This window comes from Megalops cyprinoides, chromosome 2, assembly GCF_013368585.1.
Source record: "Megalops cyprinoides isolate fMegCyp1 chromosome 2, fMegCyp1.pri, whole genome shotgun sequence".
NCBI classification, from domain to species: Eukaryota; Metazoa; Chordata; class Actinopteri; order Elopiformes; family Megalopidae; genus Megalops; species Megalops cyprinoides.
In genome coordinates, this window is record NC_050584.1 from 31,954,370 (window position 1) to 31,970,525 (window position 16,156).

General features: G+C 46.3%; 1 protein-coding gene across 1 annotated transcript in view; it reads left to right on the forward strand.

Annotated features, from left to right (window-relative positions):
* szt2 (SZT2 subunit of KICSTOR complex) overlaps positions 1 to 16,156 on the forward strand; it is a 70,941-nt gene that overhangs the window by 49,977 nt on the left and 4,808 nt on the right. Inside the window, exons 61-72 of the mRNA XM_036554794.1 lie at positions 183 to 365; positions 5,809 to 6,085; positions 6,487 to 6,566; positions 7,541 to 7,666; positions 8,468 to 8,670; positions 9,318 to 9,414; positions 9,502 to 9,585; positions 10,102 to 10,176; positions 11,945 to 12,010; positions 14,653 to 14,866; positions 15,066 to 15,249; positions 15,377 to 15,499. Of these exons, the coding sequence (XP_036410687.1) occupies positions 183 to 365; positions 5,809 to 6,085; positions 6,487 to 6,566; positions 7,541 to 7,666; positions 8,468 to 8,670; positions 9,318 to 9,414; positions 9,502 to 9,585; positions 10,102 to 10,176; positions 11,945 to 12,010; positions 14,653 to 14,866; positions 15,066 to 15,249; positions 15,377 to 15,499 (1,712 nt within the window). The remainder of the gene's footprint in view (positions 1 to 182; positions 366 to 5,808; positions 6,086 to 6,486; positions 6,567 to 7,540; positions 7,667 to 8,467; positions 8,671 to 9,317; positions 9,415 to 9,501; positions 9,586 to 10,101; positions 10,177 to 11,944; positions 12,011 to 14,652; positions 14,867 to 15,065; positions 15,250 to 15,376; positions 15,500 to 16,156) is intronic.

Genomic DNA, 16,156 nt, shown 5'->3' on the forward strand with positions numbered 1-16,156 from the left:
CATAAGAAAGACCTTCTTTTGAAATAAATATTGTGCCCCCAGACATGAAGCAGACCACCTCCTCTGTAACTGTAACTTGATATAGTAGTCATGCTGAAATTGCATGTACTGTAGGTCACTGCTGTGATGTGAAAACAAATGAAAGCTGACCTCCCTCCCTTTCTCTCTACGCCCTGGATCAGGTTACCCTTTACACCTACAACTGGTCAGTGGACCTGGGTGCCTCCCTGAGCCGCGGGCTGACCCGGCTGGTGCAGTGGCAGAACGCCCGCTCCCATGTGGTGCACTGCCTGCTTAGCCAGAAGATGGGCCTGTTCCACCACTACTGCTTCTCTGACACGCCTGCACATGAGGACCTAAAGCAGGTAACCTCTCACAAGCCAGCATGGCCCACACAGAGTAGTAACTACGCATTTTCTCACTTCAGGACTCCTAAATACAGGGTGCTGTTCACATTCTCATTGACGTGATTTCCAAAAGATGAAAACATTTCATTACAACAGAAAACATTTGAGAATATTGCACTTCTACATTCACATTTCAGCACAGAAACTTGGTGCAGGTATGTACAGTTGGAAAGAAATTAAGTATAGAGCTATGCAAGGTGTCCAGTCAGGGCAACTATCTGAAACCAGTCTCTGCTAAACCACCAGGCTACACTCCAGAGCAGCTCTCTTTATGCATGCTCCTCCTGGAAGAAGGGAGGGGTGTCTGATGGCCTTGAGACTGTCCAGTCAGGACATGCATGTGTTGATATTAGAAAAGTGAATGGAGAAGGTTCCAAGGTCATCGGCATCATTGCCTATAGAACAGGCCAGTGAAATGCCTTCCGCTTGACGTTTCCATGCCCGCACCTATGCCTGTGGAAGCAAGGAGACCAGAAGGGCAAGGCTGTGCCCCCTCCAGAGATCCACCTCACGAAGCGAGTAGGCTCACCAGGGTTTGGCACAGACGGCATCCTCCCAACATATGGTGCGGGCATCAGAGTGTGGCCAAATGCAGGGAAGTGGCAGTGTATTTAAAGAACGGGGGATGAGGTGGGAGGGTGGGTGCAGGGGAAAGAATCTCTGCGTCGGTAACTGGAGATTGCATTGCTTGGGAGTTGCATGGGAGACGGTGGCAGCCAGCCAGGGGGTGGGCAGGTTGTCCTCTTGGACCCCCCTCCTCCCCCTCCACCAGCACGGTAAAAGTGATGGAGTGACCGTCACAGGCAGATGCCAGTCCCCTGCGGGGCACCCAGTAGCACTTCCACACCAGCAGGTACCCCCTACTGCTCTCTATGCGCAGATGCTGCTGCTTCAGCAGTGAGTCCAGGGGGAGCTCGCTACCATCTTGAGACTCCAGTGAGATGCAAGTCCCTCATCAGATAGGCTGGGTCTGTTCATGCTCAAAGGACAGTACGTGGGGGAAAAAGATGGGGAGGCATTGCTCACGATTTCGTCCAATGAAAAAGTTGAAATTGATGCTCCTTTCAATTCTCAATTCTGTTCCATTTTCCATATATATGAGAAGGCAATAAAATGAGAAGGCAATAAAACTACATACCGTAAAACTTCCAATAATAATATAATAATAATAAACGCAGGCCTCTTATAATTGCTGGTATGCACGACCCTTTCAGTGAAATAAACGCCTGCTTCAAATAGACGCTGGGGAAAATTATATTTATTTTTCACTATAAAACGAAAGAGCAGTGGGTTAAAATGCTTACAGTAGTCCTATTTATTTTTTTGTGGCTAAAAAACGAAATAATACTGGTTTTGAAAAGGTAGCCCTATTGTTTTTCCAGGCTATGAACACACATGGGCTAAAAAAAAAAAACTATGTTCAGTTTATTGTTTATCTACTGTTTGTTTAGGCTGTTCACTTTTCATGTCTATAATACTAATATAAAATAATAGCTTTATTCTCAACATGGCTACAAAAAGAAAATATGAGATCAAGTTCAAGCTTGACGTAATTAAATATGCAGAGCAGAATTCAGGAGAAACGGCAGCACGGCATTTTGGAGTTGATCCGAGAAAAATTCAAGAATGGAAACAGCAAAACGAGCTTCTTCTGTCTTCAGACCGAAAGAGAGCTAGGCTGGTCGAGTGAATCTTGAGTACACGGGCAAATCAGCTGCGTGTGTCAAGGAAAATGATCCGACTGAAAGCTAAAGAAATATACATTTCTATTAATGGAGCTGACAGATATGCAGATAGTCGTGGATGGCTTGACAAGTTTTTGCGTCGCAATAGATTTACTGTGTTAAGAGATGTTAAAGCAATGTAGGACATCAGTGGAGTCGTCGAAACTCATCTTCAAATGGATAGATGAACGACAGCCTTGCCCCAGATTGGCAGGGAGTCATGGGGAGATTCAGCTTCAGTCCCTGTCTTTTAGTATGAGACTCTTACCGATGGCACATCAGCGCTGCCACCAAAGCAGAACTCAGAAGTGGCTACAAAATGACCATGGCAGTCGTTCCTGGTGGGTGCACAAAGTACATCCAGGCCCCCGACGTTGTATGGAATAAAACATTCAAAGCAAGCCTCTACGAATCATACGACAACTGGATGGCAGGTAACAGGGACAAAGAGTACACGGCTGGGGGAAACCTGCGAGCCCCTGCTGCCCGTCTGCTTGTGGACTGGGTAGGCAAAGCTTGGGCTAAGCTGGACGTGGAGCTGCTGACGGAACCGAGGACCACCTCATCCACCGCTTCAAGGAGGGAGAACCCTGCGCGTCTGGGAGAGCGCTACTCCTGCAAGGTAGACAGTGAAATGGAACTGCGACAGTGATGAGCCAGTGCGATGAAGATGAGGAAGAGCTTGCCGATAATGAACTGGCGTATGATGATGGTGATGATGAGGATGAGGAGACAGTAGGCTAGTGTTTACGGGTAGGCAGTCCTGTTCCTTGTATTGGCCTATTTCACGTGTTTGAGCTACTGAGGATGTTCAGCATTATTATTACCTTTATCACTAACTTTAATTATTGTTAACTTAACTCTTGAGAGCCTCAAGTTTAGTTAAGACTGGGCAACATTTGTGTAGTGCTGCCTTTGGTTGCACTGTTTAAATATGTTGAAGATGCTTTACTGTAGCCTATTCTGTCTATCAAAGTTTCATCCCAGCAGAGAATAAAGTAGGCTAATTTTAACATTATGGCATAGCATTGACAGCTGAAATGTTACAGGGAATTTGGTTTTTGTAAATTAAATTGTTTTGCAAGCATAATTTTAGCCAATGTGTTTCCTATGTCTTTTGTTGGGGATGCTTTAGGCCTATTTCTTAATGACTTTGCAGCACAAACAAATAATTTTTCATTAGGCTAAATGAGGTTTAGTGAATTTAATTTGCCTCATGCGTGGTCATCTGTTCATGAATAAGATTAAACATAAACGAACAAAACAAGCTGTTTTGGATCATGGTAGCCCAAATTTTTACAGACTGTGCTCTCCCATCATAGGTTGCAATGATGATGTTTAACTTTATTAGTGATTCCTGTTTGAGTTGCTACCAAAGAGCGCTGTATGATGTTTAAGTAGGCTACTTGGGGAGGGAAAAAATCCATGGTGAATTTTCCTGGTCATTTCAGCTACCAATAACTTGCAGAAGCCTGAGGGCTTTAGGTGAAATAAATGCAGGTCTCTTATTATCGCCCAGTCTCCAATACACGTCAGTAAAATAAGTCATTAAAGCAAATAAGCGCCTCTGCGTTTATTGGAAGTTTTACAGTAAGTCATTGTTTGGACTGTAGTAATCCAAAATAATGCCTCTGCCCCTTTTCTTTGTTTTCATTGTTGTTGGGGAACACTCTGATAATGGTGGGGTGGTTACAAAGGACAAGTGAGAGGTGGCCTTTGCGTAATTGGTCAGAGAGTGTCTGTACTGTTGTGAATGGAGACTTGCACATCTTGCTGATCAGTGTGTTGTCTTATTTAATTACATTAGCTGCTTCCTATCCCCCTGTGTAACAGCAGTACTTTAATAGTGAAGTATGCCTTGACCCAGTTTTAAGGGTTTTTTTCCCCCTAGTCTTCCTCAACCCTACCTGCCTCTGGCATGTCAGTGCTGAAGCTTCAATTCTCACTTTGATGCATTTTTTTTACCTCTCAGTCTTCCTCCACATCACTATTTATAGTTGTGATTCTTTTTTATGTAGGGTATAAGAGGAGCATGGCAGAGTGCTTTTTAACTAATTTTCTCTCTTCTCGTTCTTCTGTTTTTTTTTTTTTTTGTTTGTTTTTTTTGATCGTATTGATCGGAACTGAAATAAATCTATTCTCTGAAATGGAGAAAAACAAGCGGGTTGACTCAGAAAAGCCAAACTTGCTTGAAAGTAGGACGCGGTGGTTCTGCAGGTGGGGATTAAGATTTTGTTATGATAATGAAGCGCCGAACGATAATTTATTTATGGGTGATATTAGTTGCCTGAACTGAGGACTCCTCTGTCTAGGGTGATCTACAGGGTCTGTTCAGTATTTAATTTTAAAACAAATTGCACCTTTTGCTTTGAGTGTTTAATTCAAATAGTACATTACAGATTAATCTTCTTTGACTTTGTTTAATTACTCTAAAGTGCAGTAGATTTTAACATCTCTACCTGCTTATCTGAATCTGAAAAAGTTATGTTTATGTCCGGTCATTGACCTTTGAAGCTTGCCAGTCTGAATGTTGCTGAATTGGATAATAAGTAATGGGAAAAAAAATGGCTGGAAATTTTGGTGCCCTGTCATGACGCGAACTACAAAAAGATTCTCCTCCGCACCAGAGCTGTCAAACCCTCACAAGTACAGAGCACTAATAAAGACTGTGCAGTGCCGCTGTCGCTTGTGTTTCTGTGTCTGCGTGCAAAGAATGAGGGCCCTTCGTTCAAAACTCTGGCTGAGGACGTGACCACTTGCTGGATCTTGTCAAGCCCCAGACCTCCTCCCTCTCGCTCAGCATTTCTCTCGACCCACTTTCCCCAGCATTCTCTGGCTTCTGTCCCCTTGCTGCGAGCCTGCACCGCTGCAGTTTTTCCACATCACAGAATGGCAGAAGCTCGGCAGAGGCTTCCTGCCGGCAGCCTTCAATGTCACTGAAAAACCGCCAAGGAAAGTGAGCAATAGTTCTTTTTCCCTCCCGTTGAGCTTTTCAAGTCTTCTGCCCTAATGTGTGTGGACAGAAGGCAGACCCAGCACAGCAGAAAATTTACCCGCGCAGACCATCATCTGTCCCTGTCTGGGACGAGGAACTCGGGGACCAGCTTCCAATTTGGCTCTTTGCCCCAAGGGCATGGGGTCAGTGAGTCTTGCACGATGGAGCACCCGTTCTGAGTCCGCCCTGCAACCACAGCACATCTGTGCAGAGCAACTTCCCCAAAAGGTCACAGGAATAGAGAGCAGGGGCACAATAACTTTGACTAGAGCATGCTGTCATTATCTATTAGCCTCTGTTAAGCTTCATTGCTCCGTTCGCTAAGTGTGGATAATCCTGTTTTCAGACCTTTGTGTGGTAGGGGGGCCTTGATCGCAACCAGTGTTTGGGTGCCATCTTAATTGGACCCTGTAGCGAAGGGCGAGAGCAGTCACCCCACCCGGCCTCAAACCCGGGTCTACGGGGTACCAACCATGCGACTTTGACCGCAAAGCCAAAGAGCCAGGCTCGTTGGTATGGCAGTCAGAGCACATACTCAACCGCAGTGACGGCACTCCGTCACAGACCCCTTGTACAACTCCACCAGTTTCAGAGAAACTGAAGTCTATAGGCTTAAAGTTTGATTCATGTGAACCCACCCACCCCTGTCCGGGTTCGCTGATGATCTCCCCCCCCCCGACAGGAGCCCAACCCCTTCCTGAACTCCACCCTGGAGGCCGATGCCCTCCTCCGCAGCCCCGCCCCGCCAGTCCCCAGCAAGGACCAGGGGAGGCTGAGCAGCTCAGGGCGGGGCTTGCCGTCCCTGCCTTTCCCTGCGGAGCTGGTGCCCTTTGACGAGGCCCTACGGGACATCAGCGTGGGCCGATCCATCTCTGGCGCACATGATGCTATGGGGAGCGTCGACATCGTGGCTCGGCATGGGGCCCAGCTGCTGGAGATCAAGGCTGCAGAGCGCAGAGGTCAGTGCCCAGTTGGGTGGTTCCTGAAAACCATGCTGGCTTAAAGGTTTGAATCGAACATACAGAAATGATGATCTGGCATGTTGATAGCAGTAGAGTAAGGAAGCAGACCATTCATTGTAAATCATTGGTGAGGTATTTTAACATATTGAAGGACAGAAGATTAGTGAGAAGAGAATTAGACCTTCTAAACCATAGGATCCATAATGGATGGAGCAGTCGAGAGCTGTCCAGAGCAAAAATACATAGCAGGTACATAGCAGCTCCACCCAAGGTGGAAGAGTGAGGCCTCATGAATCCCATCACTACAGAAGAGGCCTAAGGTAATGAACAGCCCGAGACCTGAGAAGTAGAAACTGGCTGTGTGACTGAATGGTGCCGCTTTTTCCTCTGATGCCCAGAAATGGAGAAGCAGATGAAGATTGAGAACCTCTTTGTGACATGGCAGCAGAGATCGGCACAGTCCAACATGCCGATCACAGTGAGTAACTGGAATGCACCTTACATATGCGGACACATACATTCCCTTTTACATATATACACACACAACGCGCACAGAGCACAGAGGGCCAGGGGACTGTTTGTCATCCTTGGACTCTGTTAATCGTGGATCCTCCACATCTGTCACTGTTCGGCATCGCTTCTCCCGCTTAACTGGTACGTCTGCTTGAAGATTTCTATAACAGCGTTGCTTGGAATTCACGTGCAGTTGTATCCATCAAACCACAGAACCATCAGAAACTTAAAGTATGGCAGTGTTCAATGGTGTTGGTGAAAGCTGCAATCAGGAGCAGGTCCTAATTTGTGAAAAGTGTGAGGGTTTAAAGTCACATTCATACAAGAACAATTATCAGTTTTTCCTTTTGCATATCACCATTTACATTTACTGAGCATGTTAAAGTGAATCTGCCTCTTTGGAGTTGATGAGATGAGGGCTCTGAACCGCTGCCTTTGTTCCAGTGTGTGGACAGACTGATGCAATCAGCAGTGAGATCAGTGTTGTTCCGCCCCTCTGTACAGCAGATTAATCCATCACAGCCCTCCAGGCTGTCAGTCTCTACATGTAGCATGACCTGAGCATGACGGGTGGTCTCTCCATCCATCAGCTCGATTCACAGAGCCAATAGCTCCTGATCCACTATCCACTGATCCAGCCACTGATTGCACCTTTGATTGCATAAAAATGGCAGGCGAGAGCATGTATATATCTTCCCAAGCCACAACCCTGGGCTGTACAGGGAAGATTGATATGTTAATGGAACAGATCTTTCAGTGGGCTCTGCTGGAAGATAATTTATGGGTTTAAATCCGCCTGAGATAAGCCTCAATGTATTACGGATACAAGTGCTGAATCTTTTTTCATAATTTTCACATTTTAAAAGTAACTGAAGTGTGCGTGTAAATTCCAAAGTAGTAACCTACAGTTGTTATGCGGGTGTGCTGTCACTCCCACAGGTGGCTGACCTGGACACCCTGAAGCAGTCATCCCGGCTGGTCCACTACTGTGCCACCCCATTGCTCTTTGATCCCGTCTTCCGTAAACAGATCCAGGAGGAGCAAATAATCCATCCACAGGTCAAGGTGAGCACAGCTTGCTGCTCAGGGTTCCTGCTCGGGACAATGCCATCACCCCCCAATACCCCTGTCCCTTGTCCTTTTCCCTGCAGTAGGGACACAGATGCTGAACACCCGTTTCACAGCGCAAAGTGACAAGCTTGTTCTGCTTTTAGACTTGGCTCTTTTGAAATTCCCTAAAGGAACATTTGGTCATATAAGGACAGGGAAGCCAACATTTACTTTGGTTTCATTTTTTGAGAGAAAAATTCTCTGCAACCTTAGAGTTTGGAGGAAACTTTTCCAAACAAGTCCTGGGATTTTTCTAGGCGTCAGGGCACTGTGTAAAATTTACTCAAAACATGGAGGTAAAACCTATGCTTTGAAAGCGGTTGTTTTCTCTGCATATATTCCATGGTCACTTGCATTTCTCAAAAGTTATGGAGAACACTGTACGCCGTATTTCCTCTTCGCTGAACACCTGCTTTTCGGACTGAAAGGTCATATCATATCATATATCTGCTTCAGTCGTCTGCACTACATAGCATATGTCAGAATGATGGATGGGGGAAGGTAACTCCCAGCTCTGCCCAAAGCCCTCCCTGTCTCCTATCTGTAGATCTGCCCAGCCTTAGGGTTTTCAGCAGTCTCTGCTGCATGTCCTGGTAATGCTGTCAGTGGTGCAGTTCTTCTCCCCTGTTCCTAGTTTTTTCTCCTCTCAAGCCCCCATAGCTGTCCACCCTTTTACCTCTCTGTTGCCTCTCAGCCCCCCCTCGTTCTGCAAACCTCAACCTAACCAGTGTGCCCTCCTCCCTGTGTCCGCTCCAGAAGCGCCACCGCTCCAATGACTCCACCACCTCTGGGCGTGACCGCAGCTACAGCACTGACTCTGTGGATATGCTGCCCAGCCGGCTGCGAGAGGAGCCCTGGCTGCAGGACATCTCCAACACATTCTTGCAGCAGTACGTGCAGTACCTACAGAGCATGGGCTTCATCCTGGTGCAGGTCCGGCCCCAGTCCCCCGCGCGCAGGTAAGCTGGAGAAGCTGGCCGAGACGTCTCACAGAAATGAGCAGAAAGAGCAAATTCTCAAAAAACCCCAAAATTTATTTATACCCAAACAAACGAAACCAGCCTGAGCACACAGTCAGCTGAAAAAAATAAGCCTCATGCTCTGCAGCCACACACCTGTGTTTAATGTGCTTTGAAGTAGGCAGGGGTGGTTGGCTCACACTGGTGAAGACAATTACCACAGCCTTTATCTTCATTATCACACCATCCCTCAGTCAAGCATTGTTACTGCCACAGCGCCTGACACAGCATTCCTGTGAACACTTGTTGTTGCCACTGCGGCGTGGAGCGAATCTATAGTTTCACCTTGGGACCGGCACAGCTGGCCCAAAACCAGCTTTACTTTTATGTCTCCTTGGGTCCTCTGATATTTTGGTCTGAAGCTCAGATTTAGAGTGAATGTCAGAATATTTCTCTGACTCATGGTGAATGTCAAACCCCACAGACTGTTCTGACTGCAAATAGCACTTAAAACAAATGCAGGATATAATATCAGCGTTCACCCAGCAGAGGTGGGGGATCGGGTACGTGCTCTGCCCCAACCCGTAGCACTGGGGCAGGGGACCTTTTACTGAGCAGCCTTGAACACTATCCCCCCCCCCCCACAGCATTGCACGTGCCCGGGCTGCGGCCTTCAGCTCACTGTCCACAGAGGGGAGGGCCTCCTTCTCCTACAACAAGCAGAAGAGCGAGGAGAGCCCCAAGGTGAGTAGCCATCAGAGAACCCACAAGCATTACAAACTGCATTGGAGGCCCTGAGGTGTTAAGAGCCATGTGTCTCCCTCCCCCCAGCAGAGCAGCGGGACAGGGACAGCTGCCTACCACCTCCAGCGAGCTCTACCAGGGGGGATCGTGCTGATGGAGCTGGCCTTTCAGGTGAGGGGTGAGGTGGAGCAGGTTTCAAGGTGCTGTATGTTGCCTCTCTTCAGTTATGTAGCCCCACGATATGAGCCCAGTGTCAGTCTTTCCTGAAGCTTACAGCGCACATGAGAATAGATTTCAGCACTATTTCCCTCTCATTAAGGAAGGAACTGCAGAGAGAGCCCAGTGTTGTGCTTTGAGTCACCTTGGATACAGTTGTCTGATGAATACGTAACTAAATACATTTGGGTAACTGTTATGCATTTTGGTAAATAACAAAGTGCATAGTAGTTACCCAAATATGTCTGTTATTGTGAATGTTTATCTGAGTGCTGGGAGGAACAGTGTGAAATATCCACATGCTGCAGGCTCAACTCCCCTGCTATTATTGTACCGCTCTAAAAATAAGGGAGGTATGTTAATTTCTTCATATTAATGTCAATTCTGGGGGCTATTGTGGAGCATTGAGAGAGCATCATATGTGATTTATATTGTTGATCCTTTATGTTAATCCTGTGGTGTGCCTTCCAGGGCTGTTACTTCTGTGTGAAGCAGTACGCTTTAGAATGCTCCCGGATCCCGATGGGCCAGACAGTTAATTCCCAGGTAACCAAGCACTCGCCCACATTCACCCACAGAGCTAGCCCCTGGCCGATCCAGGCCCCTCCCTGCCCTTCTCACTGGGTGTGGTGGGATCAGGCAGGGCAGGGCGCTCCAAGCCCAGCATAAAAGGCCACTCCCCAAAACATTCTTCCAGGAGCCTACCAGTTACCTTACCTACAATGGTACCGTTACGCCTCTTTCCGTGATGGCTCAGCATCAGTTGGCTCATGGTTTTTTCCATCCCCTTCTCCTCCACACTTTCATGCCCACTCTTTTTTTTTTGTCTTCAAAGCATTTTGCTGGAGGCCAGCCAAGGTTCATCTGAAACGAAGCACAATGAAGTGTAAATATTTTTAATTGATCGCCATGTTTACTGAAACGTCTCAAGATGTTGCTCACCTGGAGCGCTTTTTGCCCTCCTGTTAAGATATTAGAACACAACACATGCTTCAGCTGGTAATTACCTGATTACTTTAGGATTTCTTTATGTAGAAACATCTGCTGTTTCCTACTGCAAGAAGCATGGCATTTGTGATTTCCGTCCCATGTGAATCCCACTTGATTTCTGTCCTTGCAGCATTTATGGAAAACATAGAGAAACAGAGAAATGGCTTCCAGCCATATTGCTGTGGATTACTTGCCGTGACAAGTACGGAACCAGAGTGGTAAACACACTGCTAAATTCTTTATGGTAGTGAGAATGGGCATTATTTTGGAAACAGGGCATTTTCATCAGCAGTTTATGTCTTTGGCCTTATCCTATGGTAGAAATAGTAAGACAATCAAGGAAACACATTGAATTCCTCTGGCTAGCTCATATGTATATATATTTCTCAGACCATTCACATGTGAAGTGCACACTTTTTATTGAAATGCTTACAAACATAGGTAAAAGTTCCATCTTTCTGGGCAGTTAGTTTGAAAGTGAAGATTTATCCCCAGGGTGACCGGCAAAGGAATTTTATTTTTGGCTTTTTGAGCTGATTAGTGTGGGAGATTGGTGAACAGCAGCAGCCTTATAGCTGGTGGTTCATTCAGAAAGGAACAAAATGGTGGGAGTTATTAGTGAAAGGTTCTGCTATAGTCTGCCTCGCGTGTTCAGCTCCTCAGTTCAGCACAGTGGTGATGGCTCACAATCATCAGAGCATTTTTACCACGTCTCCTTCTCCCATCTGCATCTATCTCCTCCTCTTTTCCCACAAGTCTTATGGACCAGTTTTATTAGATGGGTAATAAGACAGTTAAGGGATAGCAGAATGATTGTTTTTGGACAGTGGCTCAAAATTGGTAGAAGAGAGAGCATTTTGGTAGAGTTCTGTTGATCTGATTTGGAGGTCCCCTCAGCAAGCTTAACTGCACAGTGTTTGTGAGGTGAAGTGGCTCTGTTGGGAGCTATGTCGTTTCTCAGGTGTGTGTGACTCTGCACAGGCTTGGGTGTGGCTCATGATCCTCACGGCACTTGTCATCATAACCTCTCCACCACCATCACTCCCACAGCCTCTCCCGTTAGCCTGTGCATTAGATTTGTCTGTCTGTGTATTTCTCCTCTGCCTGTATTCTCACAGTGTCTGTCTGTCTGTCTGTCTGTCTGTCTGTCTGTCTGTCTGTCTGTGTGTCTGTGTGTGTGTGTGTGTGTGTGTGTGTGTGTGTGTGTTTGTGTGTACCTCTGGTGCCACACCACCCCTCCACTTCTGTGCTTGTGTGCGTCAAACTGCCTGTCTCACTATGTTTCTCAGCGCCCGGTCCCATCACATATTCCTCTCTCCATCAGGGCTCCCTCCTCACCAAACTGCGTAGCAAGCCGTATGCCGAGGCCACCTCCGTCTCTGACTCTGCGGTATGTCCCAGCATTCCCTGGGGCGGGATGTATCCTCCCAATCAGGCTTCACTCCTCTAAACCACCCGCCCCCCTCCCTCCCTGGACCTTCCGCTTCCCTGCCTCTGTTCAACCCAGTGCCCCCTCACGTTGCTCCCTCTCTCCAGGGCCAACAGATTCCTCCTCTGTTTGAATGTGCCAGGTTCCTTTCTTTTTGGTGTCCCTCTCTTCATTTTGCTGCAGGGGAAGGGGCAGCAGTTGTGATTTGCTGGTGTGTGGGTTGCTGTAACTCTCCTTACCTGAAATGGGTCTGCAACACAACTGTACGGCTGAGGCTTATTCCCTGTGGTGTTTAAGCCCTGATGTAACTGAAGTGTAAAGTGTACAGTTTACATTAGGATTTAGCAAACCCTGCGGTTTGATAGCGGGTACATGTTAATGAAACTCGGGTCGTGGTTATCGCCAGGTAAGTGAGCATGAGAAGGTTGTGGGAGGAAAGGGGTTCATTAGGAGGTTAGGGAGGTTCATTACCCAGAGGTCCATGCAGTCGATTTTCAGCCACCCACAGGGGGTCATATGACAGCGGCGGCACACTCGGTTAATGCCTCACCAGTGGGTAAGTGGGACGATGGACTAATGTTGGTGGGGGGGTTTGCGTTTTTCAAATCAGAGCTCTTAACGCTGGCAGCAAGTGGCATGCTCGCTAATGCTTTCAGTGGACTGAACCTTGGACGTGCATCCGCACAGCCACGGAAGCCCCCTCTCCTGGCCACTGCCCCTGTCTGACCCTCTATCGCTGGGCCCTTAACAGACTCTCCTGGCTTCCTCTCTCTCCCAGGTCGGCTCTTTCCATGGTTTCCCTGCTTCTACATGGGCACTCTCAAATGTTCTAACTTGACGTATTTACCTGTTCTTCACTTTTTTCCATCTTGGAAAAGTGTTGTAATTGCTCGGATGAGCGGTGAGCAGCTCTCAGGTTATTGTTGTTTTAGGTACCATTAGAAACTTCCCTGGTCTGTCGTTTTTAAACTGAACCTTTTACGCACATTAATGTCCATTACATTTTCTCTCCGCTGTAGCTCTTATTCCAGAACTGGGTTGACGGTGTGCCTAAACAAGCTGCAAGCTCTCTGTTGAGCTGAGAAGGACGGGGCATTGAGTGTCTCCCTGTTTCTCCTGAATGCTCTTGGAGTCTCATTCTCGAATGAGTACTGCCCCTCTGAGGCACAGACAGTCAGTTTCCATTTTGACGTCAGTGCATCTGGTTTGCCTTTGAAAGGTCTGAAGCACAGCAGCATATACATGGCAGCTTCAACCCACCTGCTGATCGCAGCACAAGAATGTTAGGGGTTTTTTTTTTGCAATAATAATAATAATGGCAGTAAGTTGGACTAATCGGCACTTTTATCCCTTCCAAAGTGTTTCACAGTGAGAAAGGTTTTGCCTCAATTTCAGCAATATGTTGTACCCTAGGTAGTACACAGCAGGGATTGTACTAGTGGGCTGTTGACTCTTCTTTTGTTACTGTAATTACTCTCTGCTCTTGACTAAATGGTAACGCAAAGCTGTGATTTAATTGGATCCGGACTGTCTTAAGCAGCATAAGAAGTCAGTGTGAAATTTCCTGTGAAATGTCTCCATATAAAGTCTGCTCAAAGACACTAAATGCTGAAGACAAAGACTTTTTTCCTCTTCCTTAGATTTTTGGATTTGGTTCCATTCCTAGGTCCTATCTAAACAAATTTCTTCAGGCGGATAATTTTGGTTTTTCTTACTTTGGTACGGGTATGTTTAAGCACGTCTTAAACATTATGTGTTGGAATACTCAATGGAGTCTTGCCTGAATATGGCTGCCGTTTAATGTAAATTAAACAACATTGTTTGTCAACATTCAGCTGTTCTGCTGACATAAAGTGTACATTGGCTTCTTGGCCTCTTTCAGGTCTTTGCAATTTAAGACTTATTTGCATTTGTTCCAGGCAAGTGGCCAAGATTAAAGTCACTGCAGTAGCAGCATTCAGTCCTTTTTCCCCTTCTCTCTTTATTGTTCTGTAATTGCTCTGCTTTAGCCTTTCTGTGTATGCATTTGCTGTTAATGTTTTTTTGTAAGTCAGCCTTTGATGTAAGTTGTAATTAAATAATATGCAATTACAATGGTGATTGATATTGCATAAATGCTGCAGAAGACTCAGAAGAAAAGGAGAGTGCAGCAAGCACTTAGAGCACTGCTCAGTTTTACTGGTTAAAATGGCTGGAAAAAGTGTTTTTCTCTCCTCAACTGTCATGCAATGTTGGGTTAATGGCAGGCTTTCAAAGCAGAGCAAACAAGAGCACTAACTTACATTCCATTTCACAATGGAAAGTGGGGTTCATATAGTTTTGCTATGCTGGTTCTTATAATTGCTTTGGACTAAAGTAATGGCATTGCTTGAATGAAGGATTGGATTGGGGAAAATGGCATAGAAAGGCACAGACCTAACATTTTGTTAGCTAAAGGTTGCATGGAGCACAGGATTCCGGGGGTCTCTGACTGTGCGGTGCTGTGTGAGGCCCACACGTAATGGCGCATCAGGTTAAGAGTTGGGGAGGGGGTGGAGGGTGCTGTCGAGAGCTCCAGAGGTCCCTGCGCAGTGGTGATGACTGTCCCATTGCCTGTCTTGCAGCTGTCTATGTTGTTCACCGAGGAGTGTGACAAGGTGCGTGACCTGATGCACGTGCACTCGTTCAGCTATGACTTCCACCTGCGCGTGGTGCACCAGTACCTTTTGGGCTGCCACATGACCTTGCGACAGGGCTACCAGCTCACCAGCTTCCTGGAGGACTTCATTGCCCATCATCCTGATATTCCCAAATTTGGCCGCAACCACGTCTTCCAGGGTGAGAGTGAGCAACTACTTCTGCCAGTGCAGGCCCTACTTACTTGTAGTGATGTGATCTTCATCAAAGCTAAACACATGTAGCAATATGTACCGACAGGGTTACCACCCCAGTATTCCTCAACGGCCAGATAGGAGTAATGAAGAGGCCAGTGAAACATCAGAAAAGAGCATAATGGGTTTACATGCCTATTCAACAGGGAACTTCTCCATCTCCACGGGGATGATCACAGCCCACCAGCTCTACAACTACATCACGGACCATGCAGGCACCTACGGGATGAAGCCCTTGCGCATGTCTAAGGCTGCAGTGACCACGGACAGCAAGAAAGGGGCACCGAGCACCGACTTGCACGAGTATGCATTGGTGGCACTCTGGAACAGGTACAACACGACTCAGGCAATGAACCTGTTTTCACAGACAGTGCTTCTGAGCAGGCACATCCCCATGTCTTGACGTGGGTGTTTTCTTTTGGCTCAGGCCTACTGAATATTGACTGGCTTTTTTCAGCTCGGGCTCCTATAAGGATTTGGAGGGCCTTCGTCACCATGACGACTTTGATGTGTCCCTGCTGGTGTGCCACAATGCTGCTCCGTTTGAAGAGCAGTCTGAGTCGGAGAGACACCTGCTAAGGTACAGTCCTGCAGATGGAAGGATTGTTCCAAACTTAATAAGATGTATAATCACAGAAAGAAGGATTATACTGCTCTTAACCAGTGTTCTCAGCATATTAAATAATAATAATATTATCATTGTCATTTATCAGATGCATCAGAGCATCTAATAAAGCAGCATGTACTTTATTTTGTATGTATAACATATTTTGTACTTGCACCATTTCTTTGGCTCTTTGGTAAATGAGGAATGGAAAATGAATAGTTTTTCACATTTTTGAATGTGTTTCATGTGAAGGTTATGGGGCTCCCTAAACTACATCACTGTGATTCAGACTTGCACCACTTTCTGCAGACAAAGGCAGATTTCTCTCACAGAAAAAAATGTGTTACTTTTATTTTATTTTGGTACAGAGCTTCCTTTTCATTACAGTTTCAAGTATGGTATTTATTTAGATGGATTTTAAGAGAGCATTTAGTTTGGCTTACTAGCATTTTGTGCTGCTAATATTAGTCAGGACAGCTTTAGATTGCACAAATCTAGATCAATTTTACATGAAAATAAATGTGACTTTCTTAAAAGTTCCATATCAGCATAAGTTACCACATTGATGTTCTTTTCTGACTATATGTACATGCTGATATGTTTCATTGGGGAGACTGCTGAAGACAAAAT